The sequence below is a fragment of the Onychostoma macrolepis genome, chromosome 06, assembly GCF_012432095.1.
Source record: "Onychostoma macrolepis isolate SWU-2019 chromosome 06, ASM1243209v1, whole genome shotgun sequence".
Taxonomy (NCBI): domain Eukaryota; kingdom Metazoa; phylum Chordata; class Actinopteri; order Cypriniformes; family Cyprinidae; genus Onychostoma; species Onychostoma macrolepis.
The window spans coordinates 24,162,008-24,181,532 of NC_081160.1; the positions used below are offsets into that span (position 1 = coordinate 24,162,008).

General features: G+C 38.4%; 2 protein-coding genes across 3 annotated transcripts; both read left to right on the forward strand.

Annotated features, from left to right (window-relative positions):
• The first annotated feature begins 262 nt into the window (after positions 1–262).
• On the forward strand, positions 263–12,797 carry LOC131541816 (green-sensitive opsin-1-like). Of its 2 annotated transcripts, XM_058777766.1 has the most exons (4): positions 263–428; positions 11,605–11,640; positions 11,730–11,883; positions 12,036–12,797. In XM_058777766.1, exons 1-4 carry the CDS (start codon positions 407–409, stop codon positions 12,121–12,123), a joined length of 300 nt encoding a protein of 99 aa, XP_058633749.1. In that variant the 5' UTR covers positions 263–406; the 3' UTR covers positions 12,124–12,797. The 2 variants fall into 2 exon arrangements, with proteins under 2 accessions (XP_058633749.1, XP_058633748.1); XM_058777765.1 differs by lacking the exon at positions 263–428 and having other exon boundaries at positions 11,034–11,640.
• A 130-nt stretch (positions 12,798–12,927) lies between these two features.
• Positions 12,928–15,070, forward strand: opn1mw3 (opsin 1 (cone pigments), medium-wave-sensitive, 3). The gene is made up of 5 exons (XM_058777767.1): positions 12,928–13,891; positions 13,999–14,167; positions 14,341–14,506; positions 14,592–14,831; positions 14,957–15,070. Exons 1-5 carry the CDS (start codon positions 13,531–13,533, stop codon positions 15,068–15,070), a joined length of 1,050 nt encoding a protein of 349 aa, XP_058633750.1. The 5' UTR covers positions 12,928–13,530.
• The last annotated feature ends 4,455 nt before the right edge of the window (positions 15,071–19,525 follow it).

A 19,525-nucleotide genomic window follows, 5' to 3' on the forward strand; every position in this document is an offset into this window, starting at 1 on the left:
TCATTCATCAGTATTCACTTTGCATTCATACAAGATATTATTTGAAAGTAAAGGGACTTTCCAGGTCCCTGTGATGCACTGGCCATCTGTCTAGGGCAGGGGTGTCAAACTCAGTTCCTGGAGGGCCTGAGCCCTGCAGAGTTTAGATGCAACCCTAATTAAACACACCTGATCCAGCTAATCAAGTCCTTCAGGCTTATTTGAAAACTACATGGTTTCTGTGTTGGATCAGGGTTGGAACTAAACTATGCAGGGCTGCGGCCCTCCAGGAACTGAGTTTGACACCCCTGGTCTAGGGTGTTTCCCACGCCTGCAGCCCACGATGCTTGGATAGACTCCAGCATCCCTGTGAGGCTGTGACCCTACAGAGGACAAGTGGTTTGAAGAATGACTGGTGGATTGACGGATGGATAGACTGGACTTTTCAGGTGATTTTCCAAATACAACTCAACAGTTACAATACTAATGATCAAGAATGTAGGATAAGATCCTTATCAAGATTTTGTCATAAGCTTCACTTCCACTTGTAAATTTAATATATATGAAATGGGTGTATAATCTTAAAGGTATAGTTCACCCAAACATTAAAATTCTGCCATTAATTACTCACCCTCATGTCATTCCAAAACCATAAGACCTTTGTTTATCTTTGGAACACAAATTAAACATAAAAATATTTTTCTGACCCTGCATAGATAGCAATGCAACTATCACATTCAAGGCCCAGAAAGGTAGTAAGCACATAGATAAAATAGTCCCTGTGACATCAGCGGTTCAACCATAATAACGATATGACGGTGAGTAATTAATGACAGCATTTTCATTTTTGGGTGAACTATCCTTTTAAATGAAACCATATTAAAGTAATGTGAAACTTATTTAATTTAGCAAGGTACTGGGAGTACAATAAAGTCACACAACATAAACAGAAATGACAGATGTCTTTGCAGATTGCATGTGATGCAGGTGAATCACCACCTCCATGCTATTTATAGTGTAATTTGTCATGTCATTAGCCCTTTGAAATGGGCTGCAACAACTGGATTACAATTAACACATCCCAAGAGCTAGACCAGCGAAGGGGCCAAAGGAAGTACTGCCACATGGACTAGACTGCTACTGACTAACATTATTTGCAAAATAATGATCATTAATTACTGAACGGCCACACATCTGCATTAAATTAGACATTATATTTCTTTCCTTAGAAATTGGAAATAAAGAAATTGTAATGTTTAGGTTCTGTTTCATTTTTTTTTTCTTCAAATTTAGCCAAACAAAGTGATAATATGGTTGAATAAATTAAAGTGTAACATTAGTAAATAAGAAAAGCAATCCAATTACTGTTTTGCTTTTTTGTTTTTGGCAGAAATGTGCATTAAAGAAGATGCATTGAGGCTAGCAAGGAGGCTAGCAGGGAAAACAATAAACTGTTTACTTACACTGAGCACCAACTGGAGAATTACATCTTCCCAGTTGCTATTTTACCCAGAAGCCACTGCATACCATTTCATCGGTCAAACAATAGATGATTGGTTAAAAAGAGAGAGCAAAGGGGCTGGTTCAGAAAATTCACTGGAATTGGATAATTAGATCTATTATCTCTGCTAGGGAGTTGTACTTCAGCCAGAAGTCATTGGTTAAGTATATTAGCGCAGTCAACACAAAGTCTAATTTCATTGCTGCTGATCTCTGATATTTTAAAGCAACTAGGAATAGCTGTATGAGCCCAATACACAGAATAAACCAGTTAAGAGTTTGTGTAAAAACGTATTTATTCTTAGGCAAGCTGAGGGATCAATTCATGTACAATCAATACAAATAACACATAATCTGCACCAATATCTATTTAATAATAAAAGGCCAATATGGAAATATAATGATATATTCATTAGGAGTCCACAATAGACCAGAAAGTTAAAGTCTTTGGTGGCACTTGTCCCATTGACCTGACCTCATAATTATGGGAAATCTTGAGTTGTAAAGATCATCTTTCAAATCACATTCCCTCAAAATAATCTTCCACACCGTGTTAGCCAAACACTGATAAAATGCCTCACAAACCCTCAACAGCACCTCAGTACACCTTTTCTATTTATCTGTGATTGATTTTCTAAGCATATCTTATGAGTAATTTTGGCAATGATTTAGGGAAGGAAGGTAAGTGTGTTAAAACAATTCACTCTCAATAACGTAAAGTAGATAATTAGATCCAAGCTATTATTCTTGTCACAGATTGCACTTTGGCCAGAAGTGTTGAGGTAAGGGATTTAGCACACTACTGGCCCGTGGAGACAGCTGTAGCCTTATTTTTTTAAAGAATACAGTGCCTTGCGAAAGAATCCATACCTCTTCATTTTTATCACGTTTTGTTATGTTGCTGCCTTATGTAAAACTGCTTTAAATTACCATTTTTCAACATCAATCTATACTCCATACACCATAATGATAAAGGAAAAACTGAATTGTCACATCTTCGTAAATTTATAAAAAAAAAAAAAAAAAAAGATATAAGTACATTGCAGAAGTATTCATACCCTTAACTAAATATTTAGCTGAAGCACCTTTACAGACTTAAGTCTATTTTTGTTTGATGCGACAAGCTTTGCTCATCAGCATTTGGCAATTATCTGCCATTCTTCTCTTCACCTCTCAAGCTGTCAGGTTGGATGGGGACAGATGCATATTTTCAGGTTTCTCCAGAAATATTTGGTAGAGTTCAATCCCAGGCTATGGCTGGGCCACTCAAGGACATTCACAGAGTTGTCTATAAGCCACTCTTGCTGTGTGCTGAGGGTCATTGTGCTGTTGGAAGGTGAACCTTTTGCCCAGTCTGAGGTTCTGAATGCTCTGGACTGGGTTTTCATTAAGGCTATCTCTATATTTTGGTGCACTGAGCTTTTCTTCTACTCTGACAAGTCCCTCAGTCCCTGTCACTGAAAAACAGCCCCACAGCATGAGGCTGCTACCAGCACACTTTACTTTTGGGATGGTACTCTGCAGGTGATGAGCAGTGCTGGTTTCCTTCAAACATGATGTTTGGAATTGAGGTTCATCAGACCAGAGAATATTGTTTCTCACAGTCTGAGGGTCCTTTTATGTGCTTTTTTTCAAATTCTAAGTGTGTTTTCATGTGTCTTCACTGAAGAGGATTGAGTTTGGCCACACTGCCATAAGGCACAGATGAGTGGAGTGTTGCAGTGATGTTTGTTCTTCTGTAGGTTTCTCCCATCTGCATAGACAATCATGGAGCTCAACTAGAGTGACCATCAGGTTCTTGCTCACCACTCAAATCAAAGCCCTTCTCCATCTCCAGCTCTAGAAAGAGTTTTACATAAGGCAGCAACATAAAACGTGAAAAAAAAAATTAAGCGGTATTAATACTTTCGCAAGGCACTATATATCTTGTATATAAATTTAGATGTAAATAAAAAAACTTAAATCTTTCCTCAGAGACAGTTATGGTTTTATGTTTCAAGAAAGTGTTACTGCAGGTCAAATAGTAGAGCATGGTGTTAGCAGTGGTCATGGGTCCTAGGCAATAACACAAACTGATTACATGATTAGTGCAATTTATACCAATGGCTTGATATGCACTGATCAGCCACAATATTAAAATCACTGACAAGTTAAGTCAATAACATTGATTATATTATTACGATGGTGATTGTCAAGGGGTGAGATACTGTACATTAGGCAACAAATTCACAGTCAGTTCTTGAATTTCATGTGTTGAAAGCAGGAACATGTTCCAGTGTTCTGCTGGAAAATCTTATGCCTTGGCATTCATGTGGTTGCTACTTTGAAATGTAACAACTACTTAAAAAGACCATGTACACCTCGTCATGGCAATAGAGTTCCCTGATGGCAGTGGCCCCTTTCAGCAGAATAATGCACCCTGCTATACTACAAAATTTAAGGAATGGTATAAGGAGCATGACAAAAAGTTCAAGGTGTTGCCTTCACTTCCAAATTCCCCAGATCTCAGTCCAATTGAGCATCTATTGGATGTGCTGGATCAACCAATCTGATCAATAGAGATCTCACCTCACAGCTTGCAGGACTTATAGGATCTGCTGCTAATGTCTTGGTGCCAGATACCACAGGACACCTTCAGTGGTCTTGTGAAGTCAATGCCTCCACCAATCAGAGCTGTTTTGGCAACATTAGAGGGACGTTCACAATATAAGCAGATGTTTACACAACAACATTTTCTTTTTTTGAGGGGGTGTGTGTGTTTTTGCATTTTTTGAGATAGGACAGTTGAGATATGACAGGGATATGAGTGGAGAGAGAGAGAGAGAGAGAGGGGGGCAGGATCGGAAAGCTACCCAAAATGTAACTGCGCCATATGTCGGCATACTGCCTACAAGGCTATCGGCACCAACTCACACAACGTTTTCAACTAAAAGCTTAATTTTTTAAATGTGTTTTGGCCTTTCATTTACATGACACCAGCATTTTGGGGGTCTGAAAATGCAAATGACATTGCCACCTACTGGTCTGGCATGAAAAAATACAGCATTTTTAGTCGTTTTCGCAGATCCGTGTGAACAGGAATCATTTTGACAATATCTGTATGCAAAACATTTTGAAAATGCAAAAAATATACATCCTAGGTGTATATGATTCTCCTCTTTCAGACAAATACAATCAGAGTTATATTAAAAAATGTCCTGGCTTTTCCAAGCTTTATAATGGCAGTGAATGGTGGTCGAGATTTTGAAACTAAATAAAGTGCGCCCATCCATCTTAAAAATACTCTCTGGGGGGTTAATAAAGGCCTTCTTAAATGAAAAATATCCATATTTACAACTTTATAAACTGTAATCTCTAGCTTTCACTAGCTGTTGTATGCACATTCACGAGAGAGTGGCATTCCAGCCGATAACATATAGGATATGGGTGTAGCGTAAGCCGCAGTGAGAATATGATAATCTTGCGAGAACCAAGTTTTTCGTGAGCAAAAACTTGCTTTTTTTTGCTTTTAAATTTGGACTACCATTCACTGTCATTTATTAAGCTTAAAAGAACCAGGGCATTTTTTAAAAATAACTCCGATTGTATTCGTCTAAAAGAAGAAAGTCTAGGATAGCTTGGGGGTGAGCAAATTTTTTGGGTGAACTATCCCTTTAAGATACACTGCTATGCTGATGACACTCAACTCTCATTCCATCCTGATGATCCGACGATAGCTGCTCGCATCTCAGCATGTCTAAATATTGAAGGACCATCACCTTCAACTCAACCTTGCCAAGACAGAACTGCTTGTGGTTCCAGCAAACCCATAATTTCATCACAATTTCACCATCCAGTTAGGCTCATCAACCATAACTCCTTCAAAAACAGCCAGAAACCTTGGAGTTGTTATTGATGATCAGCTGACTTTCTCAGACCACATTTCTAAAACTGCCCGGTCCTGCAGATTTGCTTTATTCAATATCACAAAGATCAGGCCCTTTCTTTCAGAACATGCTTCACAACTCCTTGTTCAAGTTCTTGTTCTGTCCAGGCTGGCCTATTGCTGTGCTCTCTTGGCAGGTCTTCCAGCCTGTTCTATCAAACCTTAACAATTAATCCAGAACGCGGCAGCAAGATTAATTTTAATGAGCCGAAAAGAATGCACATCACACCTCTGTTTATCAATTTATTTTCACTGGCTACCAATTCAAGGCATTGATTTTTACAAAACCTCCACTGGCTCAGTACCCCTTTACCTAAATTCATTACTTCAGACTTATGTGCCCTCTAGAAGCTTGCGTTCTGCAAGTGAACATCGCTTTATTGTGCCATCCCAAAGAGGCACAAAATCACTTTCACAGACTTTTAAATGAAATGTTCCCTCCTGGTGGAATATGACCTGCCCAACTCAATCGGAGTCCTTAGCCATCTTCAAAAATTGGCTAAAAACACATCTCTTCTATCTTTATTTTACCCTCTAACTCTAGCACTCTCTATTCTAATTCTATTCTTAAAAAAAAAAAAAAAACTTTTAGACTTGCACTTGCATTAACTAACTGCTTGTTTTCTTAAAAATAAAAACAAAACAAACAAACAAAAAAACTAACACTAGCCTCTTTTCTTTTTGTATTCTATTTATTTTGTTTTTATTTATTATACAATTAACAAAAGCAAAAAAGGCCTCTAGCACTAGCTTGCTCTATTCTTTTTCTATTCGATCTGTTTTTATTTATTTATTATATAATTAAAAAACCCTTGCTACGTGTACTACGTTAAGCTAACTGAGACTTGTTATAGCACTTATGTATCAAATGTAAATGTAAGATGGGTGGTATTCGGTAGAGACCTTAAAGACAGTCAGATAGATGCTGCACTGCCAGAAAGGTCTGTACACTCTTGAGTACTTTGATTCAACTCAATCTACTGCCAGCAGAGTTTTAACCAGGAAGTTCAAGCTTATTACCGCCTGGCTTGAAACCAGTGTTGGGGAAGCTACTTCCAAAGATACTTAAACACTCACTGATATGATACTGAGAGAACAGGTGCCTATACCATACAGATGGTTTAGTTGGCTAGCCAGGTAAGGTTCAGGGTAGGTTGTGCCAACCCTGGGTTTTAGGGACCATGAAAGTGGCTTGGATTTGAGTGGTGTTCATCGCCTTAGAAACTAAAGGCAAACTCACACTACAGAACTGTACAACACGTTTAAGACTACCTGAAGGGTTTCTTGTCCTCTCTGCACAAACTACAAGACTTTTGATCAAAAGGCAGTCCTGACCAACAGCGAAAAAATATTTTCTCACATAAATTTCATGCAAGAAGTCATGCAAGTGATTACTGTGCACTGCCATTGGCTGGATTAGTTCCCCCTGCCATTGCATACAGCACACAATACAAGATCACATGGCAATAATATCAAACAGGTTTTAAAATATTGCAGCATCTGACAGGCTCAGATCACATAGATGATCAGTGCTGGTTTGGTTTGGTTTTGTCTCAAAACGAATCCAATAATCTTGAGTTTGTTCAGCTACCATCATGGTATGGGTCCCAGCTCAATTGCCAGTTCATTATTTGAATTGAATGGATCACATGATTGAGTGAACATTGTTGACAATTGTTTTCACAGTTTACACTACAATGCGAAACTTTTTCAAATGACTTCAAATTTATCCACATATGGAGAGTGATGTCAAAAATCTAAATTTTCGCTGGACAAAATATCGTCAGTGTGGGCGGAAGGCCAAAATGTAAAGAAAAAGGTGCATTTTGAAATTTAATATGGATGTAGCTTTTATGAAGCACATTATGTGTTTAGTGTAGCAGACTAACTTGTTACATGGCTGGTCACCCAGCCAGCCTATGGGCCAGTAGCCTTTCTAGAGTTCTATAGAGTTTGTATTCATACTGCATGGTTAACACAGGCTGGCTAATCTTTGTTTATTCCTAGTGAGCAGAATCCCTAACAAGACACTAAACCCATTACCTGATTTAAAGCATTTGCTAGCCTCTGCAGCTGGCAGGCTAAACAAACTTTCAAACATACCCTGAATGCATCGAACCTGCTATTATCCCTGTTTTAATGGATGCCTGATTAGTAAAACACACTCATAAAGCAATTCAATAAAGCAAAGCAGGCTGAAGAATAAAATAGCCTAATAAAGATTTACAGAAAAAACAGATATACAGTGCTTTGCAAAAGTAATTTTTTTTCCCACGTTTTGTTGTATTACTGCCTTATGTTAAACTGCTTTAAATTACTTTTTTTCCCCCAAATCAATCTACACTCCATCACAGATAGCAAAATTTGTCTGGCCCACCTCTGGGCCACAACCTTGCTTAGCTTCTGGCCCAGTTCTGGCTGGGTCCCCTGCCCAAAACTGGCCCACACACTGAAAACCAACTCAAACAATTTCCTCTGGCCCAGATGCGGCCCACGCCCTGTAAAATGACTCTTATTTATTGACGTGGCCCAGATCTGGCCCACATACTCTAGAGTGACTTTTATTATTTTATGTAGCCCAGGTGTGGCCCAGACACTTTAAGCCAGATCTGGCTGAGACTCGGCTTGGTCCCCGGGCCAAATGTGGCCCAGAAACTGCTAACTGTAATTCAGCAGTGAAACACAAATACAGCCATTTAAAAACATTAAAAAGGCTTTAATTATAAAATTACCAAATACTTTAATATAAATATACATGAACAATGAACAAATGCACTACAGTATAAACATTCACACTTTTTAAACCACAAAGTAACAAGTAAATTATATTTACTGTATATATTTTTTTATATATATGAAGAGTTCATTTGCAGAAACATGATTTTCATTGTGCATTCCAATTAATCTCAATCAAACTGCATTCGGGTTATTTTGATTAGGTAAAGAATAACTAATAAATACTAGCTAACTAACACAATAAAACAATAAAAACATGATAACAAAAAAAATGATTTTTTAAAATATTTAAAAACAGAGTTATCTGTTTTTGCAAATAAACTCTTCATATATAAAATGGTACATAAGATTATCAATAATAGAGCTCCTTTATATTTGAATGCACTTTTTTCTAGGGTAAATGAGCAACATTGTTATAAAACTAGGCAAAGTCTTATGGATAATACATTATGTCATTTTAAAACTATGTATGGTCATAGGTCTTTTAGATATTCTTGGGCACTTTTGTGGAATAAATTACCTCTGGATATTAAAGGTATATCAACTATGGTTAGTTTTAGTTTAAAAGCTAAAAATTGGCTCTTAAGTAGGTTGTTTTGTTGATGAATTTTTATTACGTACGTGGTTATTTGTGATTGTAAATTTTTGTGAATGTGGAATTTTATTGTAATTTTTGTATTTATAATGCAGTGCCAGTGTACCTGTTGCCGGGAGTGGAGTTTGTGCTTTACATCAAGGACCACAATGGAAAAATAAGTTTTATTTTAAACTTTATTGTGTTATCCTTGACGAATTGAGTGTATTCACTACTTTTTGTGTCAAACAAACAAACAAACAAACAATGCATGTACAATGCGGGCTGCCAGCTCATTGTTTTGGGTTGAGAGGATCACACGACTGTTACATGACCAGTACTCCAGTTCAAAAAATTTTTCACTGTACAAAAAGCTGTCTCAGTATTGCTGGTTGCACTCACATTGCTGGTTAGAGCTCAACATAAGAAACATTGACAGCCACTCGACTACAATTTAGTCAACTCAGCACAATTGTGGTCATCTGTCGACTCAGTTTCTTTCTGCTTCTCATGCATTGCAGTCCTCAAGTCTGTCCACCAGTAAAACAGAAATGTCTTTGGTTCCTCCAGCATGAACACATTCCAGTTGGTTATGAAGTCTGGTGTCCACCAAATCTTTTCAAAGTCCTCTTTGACCCTAGGACCTTTTGGGAAGGTATAAAAACAGGTACCTGCATGGGCATATCCACTTTTGCAGGTGTCATCTTGGCAAACTTGCTACACTGCTGCTCATGGCTCCTCCACAACAGGATGATCAGCACTGAGGGAAACAACTTTTACAATTTCTAAGTCCAACAGGACAGGACAAGTGACGAGTCCATTATTAATACAGATGCATCTCAATAAATTAGAATGTCGTGGAAAAGTTCATTTATTTCAGCAATTCAACTCAAATTGTGAAACTCGTGTATTAAATAAATTCAATGCACACAGACTGAAGTAGTTTAAGTCTTTGGTTCTTTTAATTGTGATGATTTTGGCTCACATTTAACAAAAACCCACCAATTCTCAACAAATTAGAAAACTTCATAAGACCAATAAAAAACAAAAACAAAACATTTTTAGTGAATTGTTGGCCTTCTGGGAAGTATGTTCATTTACTGTATATGTACTCAATACTTGGTAGGGGCTCTTTTTGCTTTAATTACTGCCTCAGTTCGGCGTGGCATGGAGGTGATCAGTTTGTGGCACCGCTGAGGTGGTAAGGAAGCCCAGGTTTCTTTGACAGTGGCCTTCAGCTCATCTGCATTTTTCATAGATTCTCTATGGGGTTTAGGTCTGTTGAGTTTGCTGGCCAGTCAAGCACACCAACACCATGGTCATTTAACCAACTTTTGGTGCTTTTGGCAGTGTGGGCAGGTGCCAAATCCTGTTGGAAAATGAAATCAGCATCTTTAAAAAGCTGGTCAGCAGAAGGAAGCATGAAGTGCTCCAAAATTTCTTGGTAAACGGGTGCAGTGACTTTGGTTTTCAAAAAACACAATGGACCAACACCAGCAGAGGACATTGCACCCCAAATCATCACAGACTGTGGAAACTTAACACTGGACTTCAAGCAACTTGGGCTATGAGCTTCTCCACCCTTCCTCCAGACTCTAGGACCTTGGTTTCCAAATGCAATACAAAACCTGCTCTCATCTGAAAAGAGGACTTTGGACCACTGGGCAACAGTCCAGTTTTTCTTCTCAGCCCAGGTAAGACGCCTCTGACGTTGTCTGTGGTTCAGGAGTGGCTTAACAAGAGGAATACGACAACTGTAGCCAAATTCCTTGACATGTCTGTGTGTGGTGGCTCTTGATGTCTTGACCCCAGCCTCAGTCCGTAACTTGTGAAGTTCACCCAAATTCTTGAATCGATTTTGCTTGACAATCCTCATAAGGCTGCGGTTCTCTCGGTTGGTTGTGCATCTTTTTCTTCCACACTTTTTCCTTCCACTCAACTTTCTGTTAACATGCTTGGATACAGCACTCTGTGAACAGCCAGCTTCTTTGGCAATGAATGTTTGTGGCTTACCCTCCTTGTGAAGGGTGTCAATGACAACTGTCAGATCAGCAGTCTTCCCCATGATTGTGTAGCCTAGTGAACCAAACTGAGAGACCACTTTGAAGGCTCAGGAAACCTTTGCAGGTATTTTGAGTTGATTAGCTGATTGGCATGTCACCATATTCTAATTTGTTGAGATAGTGAATTGGTGGGTTTTTGTTAAATGTGAGCCAAAATCACCACGATTAAAATAACCAAAGACTTAAACTACTTCAGTCTGTGTGCATTGAATTTATTTAATACATGAGTTTCACAATTTGAGTTGAATTACTGAAATAAATGAACTTTCCCACGACATTCTAATTTATTGAGATGCACCTGAATATGCAGTATTACCTAGCAGATGCATGGCAACATAAGGCACTTGCTTTTTATATGTGACCCTGGACCACAAAAATCATTAGGATATTAAGTAAAGATCATGTTCCATGAAGATATTTTGTAAATTTACTAGCGTAAATATATCAAAACTTAATTTTTGGTTTGTAATGTGCATGGCTAAGAACTTCATTTGGACAATTTTAAAGCAATTTTCTCAATATGAGAAACCCTCAGATTCCAGATTTCAAATTTCAAATTTGTATCTCAGCCAAATATTGTTCTATCCTAACAAAAGCTTATTTATTCAGCTTTCAGATGATGTATAAATCTAAATTTCAAAAATTGACCTTTATGACTGGTTTTGCGGTCCAGGGTCACATGTTTTTTCCTAATTTGCTACCAATCAGTGTGCTTATGCTGATGGTCAACACCTCTAAATCTCATTTTGGTAAACCTGGATTTCTTTCTGGAATCGTGGTTACATTCTACTACTCTCTTGCTGGTTATATGGCTCTGGGTCACACAGGTTGTGCCAATGAAGGCTTCTTTGCTACAATTGGAGGTAAAAGATTTCAGCATAATTACATTTTTGTTGTAATGTTTTGTTGTTTAGGATTCCATGTTGTGATTCTTTTTAATTTTTGTCTACAGGCCAGGTTTCTCTTTGGTCTTTGGTTGTGCTTATTGTGATATGTAAGCCATTATGGAGCTTCAAATTCTCTTCAAACCATGCAATAGCAGGAATAATTTTCACGCCGTTCATGACCTGTAGCTGTTCAGTGCCTCCATTTTTAGGCTGGTCCAGGTAAGTCGCTCATGCTAATTACACACTTTGAATTAGAGGAAAAGAGAGGCTTAAATATTCATTTAAATTCTTAATTCTGATGGTTTTTGGCTTCTAGTTGAGGAGTCCTTATTTGCCAACTGTGTTTTCTCTATTCTTTTAATGCTTTTCAGTCAACTGTCTTCAACAAGCATAAGTTCACATGGATCAATCTTCTCTCCATGCCTTGGAACATTTTACTTTAAAGAAGACCTGACCTGATAATTTTTTGTTAATGCAGACTATAGGTATACATCACATTTGGGCTCTGTACTCTTTAAATAAATAGAGCATGGGTAGATTAGTTTTTGCAAATGCTCAACATATGGTTTATCTCATGTCTCTCCACCTATGCTTCAAAACAAGGTATAGCTCACCACTAAATCTAAACATAAGCCTCTTTTGTAGACATCATCACATGACCAGAACTGTTTAAACCCACCCAAGGGTTCAGTGAGAAACATAATAGTAATGACTTTTTTAAGTCAACGACATCATGCCTGATTCTATTAATATTATTGTTTTTAGCTGCTTTGTCAGCTTTTCCGTATAAATTAAACCTTTAAACATGACATTTAATTCTAGGTTTTAGATTTTATATAAAGTAATAAGAAATGCATTTCCTAAATTATGAGACTACAAAATTGCAATGCTTATGATAAGCTATACCTTGAAGTTATGTGCATTCATGGAAAACTGTAATTTAATAAATATAGAAAAAATGATAAAATAAATATAAAATAAAATGGATGAATAAATACATACACATAAATATAGTACTACATTCATCATTGTTTGTAAACCCTCGCTATCTTATTTGACTATCTACCCTTCTAATAATTCTTACATCCTTAATGTCTTTCTTCATTGGAAATGTTTGTGCTTTGGATTTTGAGTTATTCTCATATAATTCTCATATAATCATCTTATAACGTTTTGATAAACATTACAATTGAAAATATATATATATATATATATATATATATCATACAAGCAATTTGACCAGACTACATTTTGCACACTGATGGCACACTGACCCATACATCTCACTGGAGTGATTTCTAATTGTAATTAATCTAGTTAAGTTTCTAATTACTCTTCCATCAACCTCATTGTTGTAAACTTTGTAATACAAGATGCCACAGAATAAGTATTTGAACAAGTACTATTAGACCAGAATCTAACCTTCACAACCAATTAACAAAGTTATGGGACAACAGTTTACAAGTCTTAATCTGCCAGGGAATCCCCCTTAAGTGTTCTTGTCACACTGAAACAAGTATTTAGCACTGAAAACAGTACATCAGACCACAATCACATTTTTTATTGAAATACAGTGCTGTGTACTCATTCTGAACCAACAAGTGATATAGTTTCTTAATATAAGAATCTCAAATGTCAAAAGATCCAAAAGTCAAGATCCAAAGCTTCACCTGATTAACTCAAAACTGATTATGTTTGTTCTTATCATTCAAATCCCACTTTGCAACACCCTCCCACCTTATGCTCCTGGATTTATCCCTTATAAGGAACCTTAGACAGATATATAACACCACCTTTGCAAATAAATAGCAGGTCCACCGCAGCAGATTGCATCCTCTCCCTGGTCTGGATCGGTAGTGGGCAAAGATGAACGGCACTGAGGGAAACAACTTCTACATCCCCATGTCCAACAGGACAGGGCTAGTGAGGAGCCCTTTCGAGTATCCGCAGTATTATCTAGCTGAACCGTGGCAGTTTAAGGTGCTTGCAGTCTACATGTTCTTCCTCATGTGTTTTGGATTTCCCATCAATGGCCTTACATTGGTGGTTACAGCTCAACATAAAAAGCTAAGGCAACCTCTCAACTTCATTTTAGTCAACCTGGCTGTGGCTGGAACCATCATGGTTTGTTTTGGATTCACAGTCACTTTCTACACAGCAATTAATGGCTACTTTGCTCTTGGACCAACTGCCTGCGCAATTGAAGGCTTCATGGCCACACTTGGAGGTGAGGGAAATTATAATACTGTATGTTTTTGGACTGGTTTGATCACTTATGTTTAGCTGTCCTATAATTTGGATGCAACTGATCTCACTATTTTATTTGCTTCACAGGACAAATTGCCCTTTGGTCACTTGTGGTGCTGGCCATTGAGAGATACATTGTGGTCTGCAAGCCTATGGGTAGTTTTAAATTCTCAACCAACCACGCTTTGGCAGGAATCGGATTTACGTGGATAATGGCCATGGCATGTGCAGCTCCTCCTTTGGTTGGGTGGTCAAGGTCGGTTTTAGTGCTTTTTCATTCTTAGTAATTTTGCTAGATTTTAAATGAATAAATAAATAAATGAAATAAAATAAAAAATTTAGAAATTACACAATTTTCTAAATATAGTTGTTTTTAAATGAGGGAAGCTCAAACTAAATTTCCTAACATCAGGTGCATTTCTTTAACAGATACATCCCTGAGGGAATGCAGTGCTCATGTGGCCCAGACTACTACACCCTGAATCCTGAATACAACAATGAATCATATGTCATCTACATGTTCGTCTGCCATTTTATATTTCCAGTCACCATAATTTTCTTCACCTATGGACGGCTTGTTTGCACAGTCAAGGCGGTATGAAATTTCAAATTAAATATAAATTCCAGTTACTGGAATACTATGTTAAAATGACAATGCCTTGGTTATTTTACTCTCTTAGGCTGCAGCTCAACAGCAGGACTCAGCATCTACCCAGAAAGCTGAGAGGGAAGTGACAAAAATGGTCATCCTGATGGTGTTGGGTTTCCTGGTGGCTTGGACCCCTTATGCCACTGTTGCTGCCTGGATCTTCTTTAATAGGGGAGCTGCTTTCAGTGCACAGTTCATGGCTGTTCCTGCCTTTTTCTCAAAGAGCTCATCCATATTTAATCCTATCATTTATGTGCTGCTAAACAAGCAGGTAAATCACATATCAGAATTGCACGAATGAAAAGTCCTACACATTCCATTTCCTCTACTCCCCCCAATTATTAAAAAAGTGGCAAGTCTTCAGAAATGTACTAAATGAAACATTGTTCTTCACAGTTCCGGAACTGCATGCTGACCACTCTTTTCTGTGGAAAGAACCCTCTTGGCGATGATGAGTCCTCAACTGTGTCCACCAGCAAGACAGAGGTGTCCTCTGTATCTCCAGCATAGACTTTCAAACTCCTCACTGATTATGTTCTTTTAGTCACTGACCAATCTGGGCATCTTAAAAAAAAGAAGAAAAAAATAATTAGTTGATGCATCTCATAATGTTGTGTTCACTATGACTATTAAACTGGTGAACTCACAAATATTTGTTAAATAAGCAAAAGGCTTTTTGGGTTTAATGGGTTATCAGTGAACTTTTTTTATGAACTGGCAGGCTAGCATTTATATCTTTGGTCTAAAATGTGTATATATTTTGTACATAATGAAAAAGAATATATGGATAGAAATAAATAATGGCATTAACAGTGTCTTTGGTTTCATTATTTATGATTTAATCTCCAGTTTGTTCACACTCTCTCTCACACACACACAAAATACTGAAACTGATAAGAGTTTACCTTTGTTACGCATTAGCATAGGTTGTGCACATTCTATTTTTATTTCAAGACACAATCCATGTAATAGAATACAAACAAATCCACCCTACATTAAATTTGTAACAACTCTCTCAGTAAAACTTGCAACAAGGACAACTGCTGTTTGCAATATTGGTAACACTGAGCTTTTACATATTCCAGTTAAAGTACCAATGCCCCAATAACCATTCATTGGCTAATTGTTTTTTTTAATTAAATCTTTAGTTTCAATAAAGTTTACAAACTGTAGAAAATGTACAAATCTACAGTTCCTTGATCATATTGTGTTTTGAATGGTAGACCAAGTATGAAATAGTAAAAGCACATTTTGCTATTGTGACATTAAAACAAGTTTTGGTTAATGCAATGCCTAATGTCATTATTTCAGAATAACTGAATAAGCAGAAATAATTTTTGTGGTAATCAGTCTTATGCCACAAATGCTGTTGGTTAAACATATAACTTGTAGGCTACTGAATCCAGAATATTCAATTTTGTAGCAATGTGATTGTCATGGCAATTACAAACTCTTAACAGCTGTACTTTTCCACCCATGGTAAGAAAGGAAAAAAACACTCTACTATATCACACTTCTAAACAGGGACGTGCACAGACATTTTGATGGGCAGGGGCTCAAGTGGAAAAAAGGGCACTTCTCATATTTATTTAATTTTTTTTTCTAAACAAAATGTTAAATATATTAGGGGTGTGTGATATTGGCAAAAAATATATCAATATTTTCTGGGATTTTATCAATAACGATAGACAATATTTTGCTGAGTGTGTTATTGTGCTGATATCTTAAGGACTACTGTGGACAGCTGACTCCTAAAGTTTTTGATATTCTGCATATTCTGTGGTGATCAGTTGACAGCAGTGATAGAAATGAATCTTTTCCAATAAGTTTAAATAGATTTTTTACCTTTTATGGGCATTTTTACCTTTATAAAGCCCTGCATGAGTGTGCATCATATTTTCAGTCAAATTCTTCAATTGAATCAGTCAATTAGAATAAGTCATTTAAGCTGTTACCAAGCAAATGAAATCAGTATTGACAAAATTAATCTTTGCACTGCAGAGAAAACACAGAAGCTGCATTAGAAGTGGCATTTAGATGCATTTACACACTGTTTAATGCAGGACATGAATGCATTTAACCTGCAGTTACAAATGCATTAATACTGTTTCGATATTTTAAACATAAAACGTTGAACACTGATATTTGAATTAAAAAAAAAAAAAAGATTTAAAAAAAGATTTAAAAAAAAGTTACTTTAAATGTGAAATTAAAACTGCCAGTAGGTGACAGCAAGTCACTGTTAAAAAGTGAGTCATTGCGACTGAACCGAATCATTTAAAGTAAACGGTTGATTCATTCAGGAACAAAACAGCTGTTGCTCAGAGGCAAATTGAAATTATATTTGTTAGCAAAATAGAGCAAAAACAGTTAATATTGTGCTTAAAACGTAAGTGTTAATATTAAATTCTTGTTTATTGAACTGCTGTATAAAATCAATATCACATTTGTAATCATGTTGCTTTTTGGTGGAAAAACAAAACGTCAGCCTTCGCGTGCTACTGATTGACTATATGAAATTGTATAAGTATATACATTTCTGCCCCCATATCTTGAGTTTTGTGATCATTCTTAATCTAAATGCATTTTAATAAACTTAAGCATGCAGTGAAAGAATGCACGCTGGTCTAACCTACTAGACTTTCTATTGCCTCAGCTAAACTTCTGCTAATTTACATGGTAGCTCTCTCATGAGTCATGGGTGTTAGCAAGACAAATTAATATATTTGCCTTTTGGATAATTAGCTGTAAATTCGAGGCACAGGTAGCTTAGTCTTTTGTTTATCACCACTCACCTCCACACCAAGACAAACACAACTGGAGAGGGAGGGAGGGCTTCACTTCTGCGGTCTGCGGTTCTGCCTGTCTGTGATGTGCATGTGTCGATCAATAATGTGTGCTACACTGCTGTGCTGCGCCGAGACGTGGAGGGAAGAAAGGCATCGGAACGCGACAATCTCATTTCCTGACCCGACCTGATATTTAGATTTTTTATTTGTTTGACAGGGAAAGCTGTGCGCAAACAGAAACACACATGCACATGTCACGGGTGACGAATCGCGTACAGGCAGGAGCTGGAAATGGAGCTCGAGTTTCCACAGGGGACACTTTCAGTGGGGGACCGAGGAGGCTGCCGGTTCCGGGTGTATGGGCAAATGATGGAATTAACGACTGGAATTGCGATCAGGTGCGGGAGCGAGAGGATTAGAGTGGTGATTGGGGCGCGTGCTGCAGTAGGAGAGTATAAGAGGGCATTGCGATTGAGTTCAAGGAGAGTGCAGGGAGAGAGGGTTCAGAGGTGGTTGAGTATTCGGGTGGGAGAAAAAGAGAGAGATTTGGATCCGGGCAAGGAGAAGGATGGGCCGAAGGAGAAAGTGAGGAACTGAAGTGAGGTCAGCATCTGGGGTGAGATAGACTGTGTCGAACTCTAGTCGGATTATGGAACAATGGATGTCCTTGTGAATCGCATGGAATCGTATGATGATTGGAACTTTCGCGGAGGATTTATAACTGCATTGAGTGACTTGTGCTTCACAGCTGCTTTCCATCTAGCTTCACATCAGCGAGTGGGGGACGAGACCCCATGCCTGCGCCTTCTCTGAGTTGTGAGATTTGCAGTGCTTTATATTCACGTGTGGGTTGAAGTGAAACACGAGTGTGGGATCGAATTGCGGAAGGCAGTGGTGGTTCTAGCGAACGCACTCCTCTTTTTCTTTGTTTACATTCAGTAACCGAAGCCGCTAAAAGCTGTGAAAGCCCGCTGATGCGGTTGAAAATACTCCCCTTTCTCTCTGTTTGAATCCAGTTGCAGAAAATGCTAAAAGCAGTGAAGGGCCTGCTAAAGTTGTGAGGTAGATGTACCCTTCTCTCTGTCTGAGTCCAGTGAAGAGCCGGCTAAAGCTGTGAGAGTCCAGTGAAGAGCCGGCTAAAGCTGTGAGAGTCCAGTGAAGAGCCAGCTAAAGCTGTGAGGTAGATGTACCCTTCTCTCTGTCTGAGTCCAGTGAAGAGCCGGCTAAAGCTGTGAGAGTTCAGTGAAGAGCCAGCTAAAGCTGTGAGGTAGATGTACCCTTCTCTCTGTCTGAGTCCAGTGAAGAGCCTGCTAAAGCTGTGAGGTAGATGTACCCTTCTCTCTGTCTGAGTCCAGTGAAGAGCCGGCTAAAGCTGTGAGGTAGATGTACCCTTCTCTCTGTCTGAGTCCAGTGAAGAGCCTACTAAAGCTGTGAGAGTCCAGTGAAGAGCCAGCTAAATCTGTGAGGTAGATGTACCCTTCTCTCTGTCTGAGTCCAGTGAAGAGCCGGCTTAAACTGTGAGAGTCCAGTGAAGAACCAGCTAAAGCTGTGAGGTAGATGTACCCTTCTCTCTGTCTGAGTCCAGTGAAGAGCCTGCTAAAGCTGTGAGGTAGATGTACCCTTCTCTCTGTCTGAGTCCAGTGAAGAGCCTGCTAAAGCTGTGAGGTAGATGTACCCTTCTCTCTGTCTGAGTCCAGTGAAGAGCCTACTAAAGCTGTGAGAGTCCAGTGAAGAGCCAGCTAAAGCTGTGAGGTAGATGTACCCTTCTCTCTGTCTGAGTCCAGTGAAGAGCCTACTAAAGCTGTGAGAGTCCAGTGAAGAGCCAGCTAAAGCTGTGAGGTAGATGTACCCTTCTCTCTGTCTGAGTCCAGTGAAGAGCCGGCTAAAGCTGTGAGAGTCCAGTGAAGAACCAGCTAAAGCTGTGAGTCCAGTGAAGAGCCAGTTAAAGCTGTGAGGTAGATGTACCCTTCTCTCTGTCTGAGTCCAGTGAAGAGCCTGCTAAAGCTGTGAGGTAGATGTACCCTTCTCTCTGTCTGAGTCCAGTGAAGAGCCTGCTAAAGCTGTGAGGTAGATGTACCCTTCTCTCTGTCTGAGTCCAGTGAAGAGCCTACTAAAGCTGTGAGAGTCCAGTGAAGAGCCGGCTAAAGCTGTGAGGTAGATGTACCCTTCTCTCTGT